The 16,729-nt window shown below is 41.6% G+C and overlaps 1 protein-coding gene across 6 annotated transcripts in view; it reads right to left on the bottom strand.

Moving 5' to 3' along the window:
- LOC147669891 (arylsulfatase D-like) overlaps positions 1-16,729 on the bottom strand; it is a 567,561-nt gene that overhangs the window by 24,682 nt on the left and 526,150 nt on the right. For all 6 annotated transcript variants that reach the window (XM_086948166.1, XM_086948168.1, XM_086948165.1 and 3 more), the window contains exon 10: positions 2,522-2,643. In XM_086948166.1, the coding sequence (XP_086804292.1) occupies positions 2,522-2,643 (122 nt within the window). The remainder of the gene's footprint in view (positions 1-2,521; positions 2,644-16,729) is intronic.

Genomic DNA, 16,729 nt, shown 5'->3' with positions numbered 1-16,729 from the left:
ATGCAGATGCATGAGTCCAGGGATTTGTCCCATGGCGGGCATTCCCTCAAAGCACCAACGCATATGGATTTAACTCCGTTCTTTATCCAATCCTGTACTTGTTGCCTGGATTCTGTGATCTTTGGCCAGACAGAACTCACTGTGTATGGAGCTCAGTCATGCCATGGCCTTGTCATGGTAGTCAACCATGTTAAAAGGAATACCTGCTTTGGGTGGCTACTGTCTCTAGAAGAGACAGGTAGTGTGCTGAACAGCAATTTATAAATATTTTGTGGAACAGCTCATAGGGAAGTTAGGGTGAGAATTCCTGTGCAGCAAACACGCTTTATAAGTCAGAACTTGAGAAATGAGGAGCAGGGTGGCATAGTGCTATCACATCATTGACACTTTACCTTACACAGTTGTTCGGAATGACATCTTTTACTTGGAGTAGTTTCCTGACATGATCCTACATTAAAACACATGCTGATCCACTCTGCTCCCTTAATCTTACAGAGTGGAGTCCAATATCTGTTGTAATAGGAGAAACTAAATTATGATTGAATCTGGTGAATTTCTAACCTTTCTTGCCTTAGTTTATTACCCGCTTCTGTTTGTGTAGGTGCTGCCTAAGCGTTCTTTCATTTCCACAGTACAGTTCCTCCTTTCCTATATTTGCTGTTCCCTATGTGGTTTGCCTCATTTTTAGAGGTAGAATGAGGGACATGGCTATGCATGTATGTTGCTGGCTATGTCAGCCCTGGTCCCATTACCCCTCTTTGTTGGTGAAGGATTTACGTGACTTTTCAGCATTTTGTTTGAGTCCATCCTGCAGACACAGGTTTTGGAGTGGAGAGCTGCAAATGTTGGTTGTCCATGTATGGTTCTAGCATACAGGGTTCTACCCTCATTAAAATCTTGTGGCCATTTAACCTCTCATGGAGAGCTAATACTCAGAGTTGGCAGATAATCCTCGTTAACCTAAAATAACTCTAACTTCTATCACTTGTCTTGTATTAGGAAGCCTGTATTACTTTTGGGCTACCTGCTCTGTGACACACACAAACCTTCACATTCGGACTGACTCCACAACAGGAGAACTGGGTGGTGCCTTGCCAATCAGCAAGGTAAACATTGTTTTACTCTCATAGTAATTCATCACTCATTCCATATAAGTATGTAGGATCCCCACATCTTATTCTATGTCAAACATTTGAGCAAGTACTTTAAAGCGCTGATGGCGAATTATTAAGGTGTTTTGTTTTGAACACTCTCCACCTAAGGTGGGACAAATCTATTGTCCCTTTTTAGAATTGCAGGTTTTTTGTTTTAATATAATTTTAAATAGTGCTACCACCCTTGTTTCTCATCCTCCTTTGGAGGCACTGGATCACTTTGTCTCTGTAGTTGGTCAACACTCAAATTTGTCTTACTGCTGGCGGCTCTGATGTGGATCTGCAAGGGATTAATGGACTAACCAATATAGGGTCTGCTGTCTTTGGGACAGTACTGTGGAGATGTGGTGCCCCCAAAACTAGATCTTCTTTTTGGAGACCTTACTTAGATGTTGAAATCAGGGTTTCTTCTAGTCCCCACAGGAAAGACTTGACCCATGTGAGAGCAAGGGAGGGCATCACAACTTCCTACTGGGCCAGAACTAAGGATTCCCTTATAGACTAATCATTTTGGGGCATGATTGTTTCATGATCTCAAGTGTTGGGGTGTCTTCTTTATGCTTGGTTGTAGCAAGAACATCCAGCTTGTTATGTGATATATTCACAAAAAGGAAGGATGAGGAAAAGGATGAAGAAGTAATGCCCTGTTTAGATACTATTAACTACTTTCTCAAATTCCCTCTTCCCTATTTAAGACCTGATGCCCACTTTCTCTTCTAGAAGACTGATGTGCTTCGGACAGCCTTGAACTTTCATGTAATGATGTATGAGATAGTCTGTCTTGAAATAGTATTTAAGTAACGATGTGCCTGTCTCGGACAGCCACCTCATCTAATGAGACAGAACACAGAAGTAAGGACGAGGGACTATGAGTAATGCAATTATTGGAGGGTAATCACATCATTACTTCAGTTTGTCACTCTATTTTTCAAGACTTCATTCGGACTCTAAATTTGGAGTGACCTTTGATTGCTCTTATGGTGTGCAAAAGGAAGGTTCAGTTTCTGGAGTCAGGATCATGTATTACCAAATTCTAAATAGTGGCTAACATCTCCTTTGCTATAATTGAATAATTGATCCAATAGAGCTGACTGTTACACAGTTTATAGACTCAGATCTTAGACAGCTCAGTCATTGGCCTAAGTGTGTTTTCCATTACTGTTTTGTTGCTGCCTGAAGTGGGAGTAAATTAGCATCAGCACTCAATAAAACATTTTTGGCTTAAAAGGCTTCAACAAAGATTGCGTGCCTCTCCGTGACATTAAACTGATATACAAATCAAATATTGACAGGAGCACAATTATACATTTTTTTTTTACTTTAAACAATATCTTTCTAAATATGAGTAATGTCACCTTGATACTCACTTTCCCGTTGGTGCCAGCGTACTGCATGAAGGTGTTCCCCACAATAGTGAAACATAAACTCATGTCCTGAGTGGACAGTGTTTCCTTGGAGTAAGTCCATAAGGTTCCGTCCATCAATGACTCTAAGTTAACAGAAATAATATGCATCACTGAATTTAAATATGTTGGAAAAACAATGTATATGTTTCAGCTACTGTACACAAGAACATTTTATAAACCTCTTTACTTTATAAAAATAGGGTATTTTTAATCAGATAAGTGATATAAATTTCCAGTTATGTCTTTAACTGTTGGGTATGTAACATGCTAAACGTCATATACACTAGCACTCAAGTAACAAATATACAAAAATTAAGGAGGGGCAAACATTTGCAGTTCAAGTTAAAGTGAAACAAAGTTGCACAAGAAATCAAAGAATGAACATCATCACACCTAGCTGATGCACAGATTTTTCACAGCACTACCTATGCAAAGAAATCTTAACAGCAGATATAGGCTGATTTTAGGAATGCACGTACAAGTAACAAGCAAACATCACGGACAAAGCTTCCTGCAGAAGCACAGATAATGGTCGTACATAAAAAATACTAAGTTAATTTAGAGCCATGTAAATTTACAGTAAACAAACTGCGATTCACAAATCGTTGTACAACTGTTGTGTTCTTATCTCATGTATTGCTTAGCAAGATGGTATTCCATACTAGAATGTTATGTATGTAATGTAGGAATGGGATGTTAGATGAACTGAAGACCTGATCAGTTTGAGGAGCTGAAAAATGTAGGCATTTTTTTCTTGTTTCTAGATCGGTCAGAATCCCCAGAGTAAGTCCCAATTTAGGATTACACACCATATGCTGCACTTTACTGCTCTATTTCGAAATATGTCTCAAAAGACGTATGTTTTACATGCGGTCAAAATAACTTGGATATGCAATTTAACACTATCGTTTTTCAAAATGTTCATAGTGTCTTCCTTCACATATACCAACCACTTCCATTCACTTCCCCTTCTAGCCTAAGTTAACAAGTTTCTGACCCCATTACGTACAATCTACCTTGGAAGTTGCAGGACGGGTAACCAAAAATGTACACCATTTCACAATACAAGACATGGAAAATATAGCTATCTCTCAGATTAGATGCTAAGCAAGCAGATTTACTGCTCAGACTAGACTCCTTACTAGTTCAGTTAGCAGTCATGTATATGCCTTTGGCTGAACTGATTTTACATGCACGAGCAATGTAACAGAGATAGAGGTGATTTTTACAAAGGCAAGGGAGGAGGGCAGAGCATGGAACCTCATTAGGAATAGACCAAAATTCAGAGATGTGTGGGGGGTTGAGTGAGATATTTGGCTAAAGAGGATCTGATCCAAGGCTGTGCCAGTCCCACTGTTTCGCCTTCCAGAAGGCAGCTAAGCTAGTTTTATGATCAACCATGTTAATGGGTTTCTAAACCTCAGTGAATATAAGGGCAGAGGCATCAGCAGCATCAACTATAATCCATAAAGTCGTGGGATACAGAGATCCACACAGCTTATCTCCCTCCGCAGGGACTACACAGGGTTGCAATTTAAATCAAAGAGTCCGCCAGATATCATTGTGCTGAGCCATCATCCTGCTCTTCTGAATCTGGAAAGCTGCAGAAAAGGATATTATGTGACAACATTTATTTGGGTTGTTTGGACTGGGAGAGTGTTTCTAAAGAATAGGAGTGACCACTGTGCTCCTCCGGCCTCATTTATGAGGTTTTTCCATAGGGCAGCACAGCAGGCCTTCCTGCTGCGCTGCCCGAAGGCAACAGAAAAGGGCACGAATGTGTCATATCCTTCAGATACGGGGTTCCTGTCTTTGTCCCCTGCGCTGACACACAATGGGCTGCTGTGCGACATTGTAGGCACCTTTGTACCATGGTGCAAGGGTACCTGCATTGCAACAATGATTATCCTAAAGGAGTCCTAAAGTTAGGAGTCCTAACTTTACCTCTCCTAAATTGAGAAATATCCTAACTTTAAGACTTTCGGTATTCACAGAAGGCATTTAGGAGTCCTAAAGTTAGGACTCATAACTTCTGTGAATACCGAAATGAGTAAGTGCCTTCTGTAAATACCAAAATGAGTAAGTGCCTTCTGTGAATACCAAAATGGTAGTAAGTTTAGGATTTTGTCTTAAGTTAGTTCTGTGAATCCGGCCCATAGGGAGCTAAACACTGAGTTTCACAATTAATTAGTTACTAGTTTTTGTTTTCTGAAAGGACAATGCTATAACATAATTGAACAAGTTATTTACTTTAGGTGACACCTTTTCTGGTAAAGACTTCATCTAGCCGCAGATTTCTTACCTTAGGAAATTCCACAAACAACAGACTGAATCAGAAATGTTTGAGCAGCAACCATGCATGCGGGTAGGTGGTGCTGTTTACTCCCTGTTGATGGCAGTGTCTGTGCCGTAAATGATGTGTGGGGTGCATATATAGGCACCACCCAGCGAGCTGACGACAGCTTCTTTTCATGACTTTTCACACCAGGAGCGTGGAGCCACGAAGAACACTGACAATTGGTGTGAATTTCGAAGGCCCTTAGAAGAGCGGCCCTCACATTGTAATCAGTTCACAGAGCAGGGAGGATGGTAGGGTCAGTAAAGAATCTGCATCTAGATGAAGTCTATATCAGATAAGGTGCTACCAAAGATAAGCAACTTGTTCATCTGATAGAGACTTGTAGCTGCAGATTACTTACCTTAGAATGGATACCCAGGCAATGTCTCCCCATAGCTAGGTCTGCAAAACCGATTCCGACCAAAAAGTCCTGCAGGACCGACTGGCAACGTGCCCAACACTACAAACATGGCTGTCAATGCAGTAGTGTTTAGTAAATGCGTGCAGAGATGCCTACATGGCTGCCTGGTAGATGTCCAGAACAGGGACTCTACGGGATAACAGAGTGGTTGCAGCTTTGGCTCTAGTAGAATGAGCATGCAAGCCCCGAGAATGTGTTGCTTTTTGGCAAGTGTGTAAAAGATATTTATGAAGTGCACTATCCTTCATGAGATGGTCCATTTCTGCACGACCTTACCTTCTTAGCGCCAACCAAATCCTATAAAAAGTTGATCGTCCACAGGGAATTCATTGGTACGATCAAGGTAGAATGACAATGCTCTTTTTGGGTCCAGGCAGTGGAATCTCTCCTCTTCTTTAGATGGTTTAACCTACATGAAAGGTTGTCACTACTTTGGAATGAAAAAGGCACATGTTTGAAGGACTGCCAAGAGGTGGTATTAACAAAAGGTGCACACACAGTGGCTGCAGTTCGCTGACCCTCCTTGCCGATGTTATGGCCTCTAGTAAAGCTGTTTTTATGGTTATCAACCACAGTGTGCAGTTATGCAGCAGCTCCACCATAGTTGTGAGGTGGGAGGCGACTGCCAGGGTTGAGTCTGCCTTCAACAGGCAATCATCACAGTGGAGGAAGACAGGAACCCCTGAACTTCACAGATGTTCTGCAAGCACCGCCATCACTTTCATGAACACCCTTGGGCGCTGATGAGGCTGAAAGGGAGCAAAGCAAACTGGAAAGCGCTCTTGGCCCACCATGAACCGCAGATAATACTTCAGGGCAGGCAGGATGGGAATGCAGAAGTGTGTATCCTGCAAATCCAATGTTACCATGCAGTGTCCAGGGCAACAGCAAATTCAGACCCATTGACTATTGTTACCATTGACGCCACAAAGGAGTTCAATAGGGTGTGTTGGGCTTATTTGTGAGATCGTAGAGGTATTTGGACTTAGGTTTTGTAGCTGTAGTTAAAGCACTATTTCACCTGTGCCAGACTGGCCCGCAGTCCCAGGGCTGACAGAGAGATCTAAATAGGGAATGAGACAGTGCACAGTATTTTTAATCCAAGTCTGGGACATCAAAAGTGGGTTGCACATATTAAATCTGCTTAGGGATCTAATCCGTCAATAAGGACAATGGTGTTGTAGGCTGCTATTTTAACATTTTAAACTGATTCCTTGCATTTTACTAATGCTTTTGAGATTAAGTCTCACCAGAGAGCGCATATGTAAATCCATCTGCCTTTCAGAAAACAAATCATCCCTTTTTGTTGAACAATGCATTAACACCCCCATTAAAGTTGTGAGGAAATAGATCAGTAAATTGACTCTGTCATACACAAAAGGAAAATGGGACAAAGACAACTCTATTCTTGTTAATTGAATATTTAGCTGCTTCTTGCACAGTTATTACAGTTTTTATTGACCAAACAATAAAGTTTCCTAATACTACGACTTGTTAAAACCCTCTACCAGGCTCTGTCAGCTTAGATTTTGGTTATTGGGAGACTGACAAGGAAGGTTAAGATCTTGAGGGGGATACGTCAGGGCTGCCTACTGCCTCCACTACTTTTGAATTGTATATAGAGTTGTCGGTGCAGGTTTTTAGGGCAGAAGCGGAAATTGTGCCTTTTGAATCACAGTAGTAGAAGCTCAAACTGGGCCTTTAGGCAGATTATCTCATTTTGTATATGAGCAATCCACAGGAAACAGTGGAGCGTATGGAGGTCATAACAAAAGCATTTGGGGCCTTCTGGGGCTATTCCCTAAATAAGAGGGAAGTGATTGTATGGAATATAGCAAGTACTGCTGGGGGGCGGGCAATTCCAGGCTGATCAGGTATTTGCATATCTCAGTTTTGTATAAATTGGAAGAAGTACCAGAGTATAATTTGAGGAGGGTGAGGAAGGAAATTGAAGCATTCCTATCTAGCTGGGGTCATCTTCTATTTGACCTTTATGGTAGAGCAAATTTTGTGAAGATGACAATCCTCCCCAAGTTGACTCTTGACAATATCACACTCTCCTTTTCCAAAAGCAGTCTAGATAAGATTCAAGGATGATAGTGTGTTTTATAAGGGTCTCTAAAAGTCCTAGACTTAGTTGGAAGAAACTACAGAATAAAATGTCTAAGGGCGGAGGGGCAATGCCGGATGTTTTCCCATATTAACTTTCCTTTCAATTTAAGAACTGTAGAGTGCTCCTGGGGAGTGCAGATTACTTTAGCTGGGGCAGAATCTATGCAGGATTGTTGAATCTAATCGGGCAGGATGGTTTCCTGTATAAGTTTGGGGACCAGAAGGACTTTAAGAAGGTTTGGCTGAAAGATTTGCGGGGCTTTCTTGATGTTTGGTATCACACAAGGAAAATCTTTGGAATTTCATATTACTCAGAGTTTGCCACAGTTTGGAATTCCCCAGGTACACCTTTGTAGTGTAGTTCCTATATTCCCAATAGGCTCCGCGCATTGGAATAATATATTGTATAGATTAGACGTAGGACTGAGGTCGACTAGGTCTCTATCGAATATACTAAACTTAATTGTGAGTGCCAGCTAGCTCAGAGGTCACTAGAAACTTTCTCGAAATCACATGAAGGGATTAGTTTCTGACATCAACAACCAAGAAAGTGGTCTGGTCCAGAAAAATTGTACGTGTGCCGTAACTGAACTAGAGTCCCCAAACCATTAGTAACACTAGAAGTGATAACCCTGGGCTGGTAAAGAAAATCCCATCAGCCCACCCATTTGGTGGAGTGTCGTCATGTGGGAGATGTCATCAATCCAAATCTCAGACAGTGCACCTAGTGATGGTGCGGAGATGGATTATCATGATGTAAATCCAGACCACTGGGCTTCACTGGTGATGCTAATGGGGTGCAGTGCAAGTGGAAAAATTAAAGTGAACAGTGAAAATAAAATTGACTCAAAGGACCAAAATTAAGTTTAATCAGTATGGTACTAGGGTCAATATTAAAAATGCCCAAATAGTTTGAAAAAATAACTATACATAGGCAAAGTGAGTGGAGGTCGACATGTTTCAGCTAAATTGACTATTGGTCTAAGCTTTCTTCAGGACCATTGGGAAACTGCGACTGCAACTATAAACAACAAAACTATGTGACTGTGCAAGCTATATACACTGGATAGATCCTACCAGTTCCTCTGAGCCCAGATGTGTACTGGAGGGAATCCAGATCTTTCAGTATCTCCTATAAAAAGAGGAGGATAAGCGTGCATCAGAAGATATAGTGTGTAACGGAATTAAGGAAACTAGAACAAGTAACTAAGCACACAAACACTGCGGTGAGAGAATCACTCACCGCTAACAGAACAGACAATCTAATCCTGTCTATATTAATACGTGTAAACAATCACGGCTATGTGTAAAAAGCGTAATGACTTACCCAGCATTGTGTGGGAGTACGCCTCACCTCACCCGGCACCCACTCGGGAAGAAGGAGGCCCCGCTCTAGTTAGGATGGAAATGTGAAACAGAACCTCAGAAAAATAGCAGAGGGACTTATACTCAATTTTATTTGCATTCCCAGTAGTCTCCTAACAAAACCTAGTTGTCAAGAAAAAAGACTCAACCTCATTTACAGCTCATGGCCAATACTATGCAGGAAGGAAGTTAACAAGAGTCTCAGATTAAAACCCCAACTCAAAGAGCTCTTAAATGGCGTTAAGATGGCTAAAAGTTGGTTCCCACTAACATGAGGGGCAGCAGGATGTATTGCCCTACCTTTCCGTCGGTACCTCTACACCAGCGTCCGAGAGGGAGTGGAGGTAGCAGGGTCGTGGGCGCGCATGTCTATTTATGTCCGCGTTAATAGGCTCATTAGCCCCAGCTGTGTAGGGGATTGTCAAATCGCCGCGCTAATGAAGCACTACAGTGGATATGCGCGTGCGCTGTGTATCTTGGTTAGACTGCGCATGCGTCGAAGAAAAATGGCTTCGAATCGCGCATGCGCTGTTGTAATCAAAAGGAATGGGCTTGCGCGAAAGCGCTAGTAAGTTGTAGTTGTGTGGGCCGTTCGATTGGATCGCCGCCCGGATAAAGCACTGCGACAGATCTGGGCATGCGCTAGGTATCTCAAGTGTATTGCGCATGCGTCGTCTTGAGGATCTTTAATGTCGAAACGCGCATGTGCTACATAAACCGATTCGCTGAACTGCGCTTGCGCTAATGCTCAGTTGCTAATCGATGTACACTACTGTATGTTGTATATCTAAGAAAGAGACTCAGTGTGCGGGCAAAGCACCTATTTGTATAACGCCACAAAGAGGACCAAAGCATATATATATATATGTATATATAGCGTGTATATATAGCGCCACCCAAAGGGCTGTAATTTGCAGCACAATGTCAGGTTAAATGAACCAAGATATAATCAAGTGGAAGTATGTCCCATTCCACGTGTGGTATGAGATCTAATTTAAATGAAAAAGCAGCACATATGTTGATGTCGGGTTGCTGTCAATAATGCAGACCCTTGCACACTTATGTACTATAATGTAAGAACTAGAACAACATTCAATATACATGAATGTTTGTTTATTAATTCTATATTAGTACAGTGTAGCACCAGGGGCCGGAATACGGAATAGTGTACCAGGTTCATAGAGAGGCACCAAAATGTGGTATGGGATTTGTACAGTTCAGGATCCCAATTAAATTGAATTCATGTGATGAGATGGTCCCGAAATCATAGATTTATAGCGATGTCCAGGGTATATCATCGTTCAAGCCTACAATGTGACTCTTCAAAAGGAAGACCCACTTCTGTTCCTTCTTGAACAGGAACTTGGACACGTCACTAATGTGTGCTGGAATAAATGGCCGTTCGAGTATAACCCATTTCATCTCATCGGCAGTATGTCTGTGATCTAAAAAATGATTTGTTAATTTGGTGGCCTGTTTACGACATCTAATAGTGCTTTTATGTTCCCCTATTCTTATTTTGATCTTGCGGGTGGTGTAGCCGACATATCGTAAGGAGCAGGGACAGGTTATCATGTAAATGACGTTGTCAGTGTTACAATTTGTGTGTTTCTTGAGTAACCATGTCTTACCTGTCCCTATGTCGACTGTAGTCGTTTTCTCAGTCTGGGGGCAAACACTACATGACCCACAGGGGTGATGGCCAGTGACCGGAGGGAGGCTCCACAAGGTTGTTGAACTGTCAGTCCTGGTTGTCCTAGGTCTTGTGTGGACAAGGGTATCACGCAAGCTAGGTGCCCTTTTAAATGCGAACAATGGTAAAGGAAGATTCGCATCAGTGCTGTTCAAAATCGTTTTTGTACAGAGTTGGACATTGTGTTGAATGTACTGACAAATGTCAGACGTTCAGTTGGTGGTTTAGGTGGACGTCTTTCAATTAGTGCCTCGCGGTTATTATTCGAGGCACGCTTCCATGCTTTGTTCACAAGGTGCTTAGGGTAGTGGCGTTCCTCTAAGTGGGTGGCTAGTACGGTTGCATGTTTTTTGAATAATTCTTTAGATGAACAGTTCCTCTTAACTCGGAGGAACTGGCCCACAGGAAGGTTCTCCCTAAGGGAACGTGGGTGGTGACTGTTGAATGACAAGAGTGAGTTTCTCGCCATAGGTTTGGTGAACAACTCACTCTGAAGACTCCCATCTTCAGGAAAGATAGATAAGTCTAGGAAGGGAAGTTTTACATGGCTGTACTCAAGTGTGAATTTGAGGTAAGGATTGCATCCATTGAGCCATATGTGAAAAGCCTGTACTTCAAGTATAGAACCTCTCCACACTACCAGAACATCATCTATATACCTCTTCCATAGCACCAGGTGGTCAAAGAATGGGTTGCTATGGTTGAGGATATGATTCTGTTCCAGTTGGTGTACATAAAGGTTGGCTAGGCTCGGGGCAAAGACACTCCCCATGGAGGTCCCGGAGATCTGTAGAAATAGTTGTTCTTCAAATTTAAAGTAATTTTTCTTCATTGCCAGTTCTGCAAGAGATAGAATAAAGTTGACTGGGGTTATACTGTCAAGATCTTCCATTGATAACAGACCTCTAATTACATCTAGCGTATCCTGTTGCGGAATGCAGGTGTAGAGTGATTCTACATCAAAACTGACCATGAGGTCAGTATCCACATTGAATTGTATAGTTGGTAGTAGTCTAAGGACATCAGCTGTGTCCTCTAGGTACGTAGGCATTTTCTTAACTAAAGGTCTGAGAAAATGATCCACAAAAGTGGAAAGTGGTTCCAGAAGAGAACCAATCCCTGAAATGATGGGACGGCCTGTTGGTGGTCTAGTGGCTTTGTGGATCTTGGGAAGGCAATAAAAGCCTGGAATGATAGGTTTCTCTGTAACAAGGAATCTTGCTTCCTGGGGTGTAATCCACCCTTCGGTGTTACCTTCGGTCAACAAAGTTTTGATTTCAATAAGTAAACTCCGGGTGGGATCTGTAGTTAGACGTTGGTAAAACTTGTCATTACCAAGCTGTCTGAGACATTCCTGACGGTACTGTTCCGAGTCCATGATGACAGTGGCTCCCCCTTTATCCGCAGGTTTTATGATAATGGACGGATCTTGCGAGAGATTTTTAACCGCCTGTTGTTCTAGTTTGGAAAAATTGTGGAACGTTCTCCGTTCAGTGTTGTGCAGCTGTGAGATATCATGTCTAACTGCCTGTTCGAAGGTGGTAACAAGGGAAGGAACTTGGTGACTCAAAGGGGTGAAGGTAGAGGGAGGACGTAGTCCTGTGTTGTTACCTATACCATCTCCTGATTGTGAGTCTTCAGTTCTGTCTTTAAAGAAAAAATGAAGACGAACTTTACAGAAAAACTTTTCAAGTTCCGTTCTCAAAAGGAACGGATCTCCTTCATTTGTTGGCACAAAGCCCAGACCTCTCTCCAGGACTGACTGTTCTGTTAGTTTCTGACAACCACATAAACATGACAACTTTGTTTCCCAAGAATAAGAAATGTATCTCTAGAGTCGCGGAAACAATAGATAAGTATTTCACTCAGTCAATCGTGCATGCTTCGTTTTCTACAGAGTTGCAGAGAAATAGAGAGACAGGTGTTTTCAACAAGCATTGGAAATGCAATAGGTCTCGCATTAGAAAAGTTGGATCTATTGGTTTTGTAATTTTTTTTATGTGTTGGTCTTGAAAATAGCAAAATTAATAGCTTTGTCATTTACAATGCCAATACTTTTAACTTTTGTAAATGTGACACCTATAGCATTTGTAATGCAACATGTTTTGTATGTACGTGACTTAGATGTATTCATATTACAAATACAAATGGCTTTAAATTTTTTTAAAGAATTAATACTTAAATAAAATTTCTTGTAATTTATAATAGCAATAGCTTAAAGTATTGTAAATAACTTTTGTGAAGAATATGTTCAGTGTATTTTATTGTGACGAAAATCCAAGAACAGAGTTGAAATATTAACATATTTTTGTGACAATTGTAATAAAGCTTGAAACATTGAGAGAACATATTTAAACCAGTTGTTGTTGAATGGTTGCACAGAGTGATGCTGTGAGGGTGATAGATAGATAGAGTGAGTGGCGATAGATAGATAGATAGATAGATAGATAGATAGATAGATAGATAGATAGATAGATAGATAGATAGATAGATAGATAGATAGATAGATAGATAGATAGATAGATAGATAGAGTGAGTTAATGCTAGGAAGCTAACCAAATCATTCCTTGATTTGAAAAAATATTGTGTTTTAAACGGCACAATGGAGGCTAGTCAAATGCATGAAATAATCAGTGTTTGAACATAGGTGATTTATATTTCAGAAATTGCCTCCATTCCTGCTAGCTGGATGTAATCTTGATCCAGTAAATGCTATACATGCGTGGGCCATGCTTTCACAGGGATTGTCGGCAAATTAATTCCTGCCACATTAGGGTGCACTCTTTGGATACATTATGGCGGAAGTAAGTGTTGTTTGAGTAACACGCATAATGCAGACTGGAGTCTGTGATTTAGCAAAGTACTATCACCTGAATAATTTATTGTTCAGTCAGATGGACAACATTTGACAAACCTAGGTAACATTAATTGCTGGTATTAAGTAACTACAGAATAGAATAGTAACAGCGAGCCTTATTAAGTATAACAGTAAAGGCTTAGCGTTCACATGCGCTGGCCATGCTACAGTATAAACCTCTTACATTCAGGAATTATAGATTACATAAATCTACCAACTTGCATTAATAATTGTGTTGGATAGAAATAATAAATGTTCCTGCGTTACACAAGTAAATGTAAATGTAAATGTAAATGTAAATGTATGAAGCTTATATAGCGCATGACTTACCCTGGGGCATCTCCGCGCTTGCTTCACTTCAAAGGTGTGGGAGGAGTGCTGCTGGGGAACAGATGGCGATTTGATGATGTGCACGCGCATTTTAGGTCAATGCGCTTGCGCATTGACCTAAAAGCGCACGGGCACAGCACCAAATCGCCAGTTGGGATACTAGTTGGGTAAAGTCTGTTTAAGTCGCTTTAGTCTCGCTCTGCTCAATGCGCATGTGCATTGAGAGGCGAGACCTAATAAAAAGGGTTTATTGAACAGTCTTCTTTCTCATGCAAGAGAAGTGAACTGCTACAATCGTTATGCAAACTGCAAAGTATAATGCGTACAGCGAGAACAATATTATAAAATAATACTGTAAGAGCATTGTATGGTTTCTGAGCCCAATAAAAATACATACGTAAATAACAGACTAAAATGCTCAACTGGTGCTTCTAAAATTCGCCTACCCCAATGTACATAACCTAAGTCTAGTACGCGGGAAGAAGTAAGTATTGTGTAGCAAAGGTTTAGTTATTTTTGCCAAGAATCTGCCAAATGTTTCTCTAGGGTTCTAATCAGGTCGATACCTTAGTTAGAATGAAGGAGGTCTGATATCTCTGTCTCGGGACTCGATTTCCCAACACCCCGCAAGGGGAGCTGGAAACACTGGTGCTGAATTCTCGGCAGGAGAAGGGCAGCTTCCTGATCAGTGCGTCAGCTGGAGAGTTGGCTTCCTTCTGTACTTGCTGTAGCGAGCTGCGTCGGGCAAGTAGATAGTCGAACTGCTCCGAACCACTGTATCTTGCTAGAGCAAGTGAAGGTATATTTATACCTTGAAGGTGTTTAGGAATGCCATAGTTTGACGTTAAGTCTGGCATAAGGGGAACTTCCCTGACTGCTTAAACCGATTTTCCAAGAAATCGTTGTGACGTTTGGTACGGGTAGAAGTAGCCATGCCTGTATTTGGTTAGCATGGGCTATGCCTAAATAAGGGCTTGATTTCTATGCCTATATAAGGGCAATGTAAATTGTACCTATATAAGGGCATGAATCGGGAAAATTCACTCGGAGCCTAAAACGCCACACAACACCTTCTTTTTTGCAGGAGAAGCCGAGTATCCCGTTGATTAAAGTGGGTATTAATCGATGGGGGTAATTATGGGAAGGCATCGGGGTAACGTTATGGGAGGCGCTAAGGGCATAAATTAAGGGCACACAGTCACAGTATAAATGCTTTCAATTGGCTTCATGGGGGCTTGGGCATGAATTGGATGGCAGGGAGAGATGGGCAATGGAGGACAGGTTACAGGACCCCAAGCTGATAAAAAAGGAAATCTTTGTCTGGTATTGGAGGCTGCTTAAGGCAGATATAGAGAGATGCAAAATACCTGTCCAACCTTGGGTTGGATATCAACCGGTAGACGAACATCCCAACATTTGTCAAAACTCTTTACGCCTCATGTTCTCTACTGTCAGATCAGCACTGCTGAGGAAAAATCATCATTTTACCTGGCACAGAAGCCATATAACTGGGGCAAAATTTGCTGTAGATGCTGCCCCCTCCCCCACCCCCTTCCATTGTAATGGATGCGGGAACACAAATGATATGAAAATGTTTGTGTCTTGCCCCAGTTTGAGCATCTTTTGGGACAGTGTGTTGAGAGTGATGTTTGGAGAACAGATCACAGTGTGCCCCCCTCCTGATCCTGTTTGGGCTGAATGTTCAACTGTATTGGTGCACATCGGACAGGCAATAATGCCTGCTTTTCTATCTCATTTTTTTGGCAATGAAGGAGATCTGTATAAACTGCCTGAAACCCACCCTGCCTGCTCTTGGGAGCTGGGTGAAATCAGTGGGCAGAGTCTGTAAATTGGATCTGGGTTGTAACAGTAGTGGAAAGATGGAAGATATCTGGGTGGCGTACATTTTATGGAGAAAGAACAACCCTGATTTTCCGCTGGTCCTATGATTAAGCCCAACATGCAGATTTGAGGTGGTGTACAAGGGCACCCACTTCCCATTCTTTGTTCTCATCCACTTCTGAGATTCACAGTCATAATGGAGGATGGTCAACTGACCCCTTAGGTTGTGGCACATTGAGTCTGTTGTCATATGAGGACACAAAAGATTATGTGGGATCTTGCTGAATCTCTTTCATAAAGGTTATAACCTTTACACAGACAATTTATTTACAAGAACACAACTGTTCAACCAACCGTACAATGCCATTACTGTGGCACGGTGGACAATTTGAAGGGACCACATTGGATTCCTGCAGGAACTTGTTTACAAAAAGTACTAAAAAGACCAGCACAGTGTCTTGTGTTGCAATGTACAGCTAGCTATGAAACTCATCGGAGGCGGTAAGTACAGGTTCTCATTACAATTCATGATGAGAGGACTTTTCTGTAATGGTTTGGGTAATTTGAAAGTGCATACACCAAACTGTCTGCTTAATTATACCAAAACAGGGGTGGAGTTAAAATAACTGGCCAGTTTGTTCAACCATACGATGTAAAACATGCATTTAATACAAGAAGTTGGCTGTCCACCTCATTCATTTGGAAGTGTAAATTCATATGGTGTCTATCATCAGACTACAACTGAAAGACTGATGCCCTTCCTTGGCTTTGTGTTTTTCATTATTATCTGTCACACTGCTGTAGAAGCACCAACCGCCACTCCATCTATTTTGGCGGATGTTGCAAGGCAGAAAGGTTGACACGTGGCTGGATGCATTCCTGAAACAGGGAAAAGTCATTGATATTGAAAATGTAGGGTTTGTAGTCGGCAAGGGGGGGGGGGAGGGGGGTGGGGGGACTTTGTGTTTCTGTCCCCAGTGAGGCTTGTGCATTCTGACTTCCTTCATTTCGGAGTACACAGGACTTTTTTTTTTTTAATGGAGTCTGAACAGTCAGTTAAAGAATTAGCATTCAACTTCAAATGAATGTGCATGGATAAATATATTTCATGGGCCGTTTTATGACTTGCCTATGTTAGGTTTGAAAATGTTCCATCTGAAAGGGTAAATCATAAAAAATGTTTTCAGCGCAAGACTTATCAGAATCCATAT

Source organism: Lissotriton vulgaris, unplaced genomic scaffold, assembly GCF_964263255.1.
Source record: "Lissotriton vulgaris unplaced genomic scaffold, aLisVul1.2 SCAFFOLD_269, whole genome shotgun sequence".
Taxonomy (NCBI): domain Eukaryota; kingdom Metazoa; phylum Chordata; class Amphibia; order Caudata; family Salamandridae; genus Lissotriton; species Lissotriton vulgaris.
This window is presented reverse-complemented; position numbering and strand designations above follow the sequence as displayed.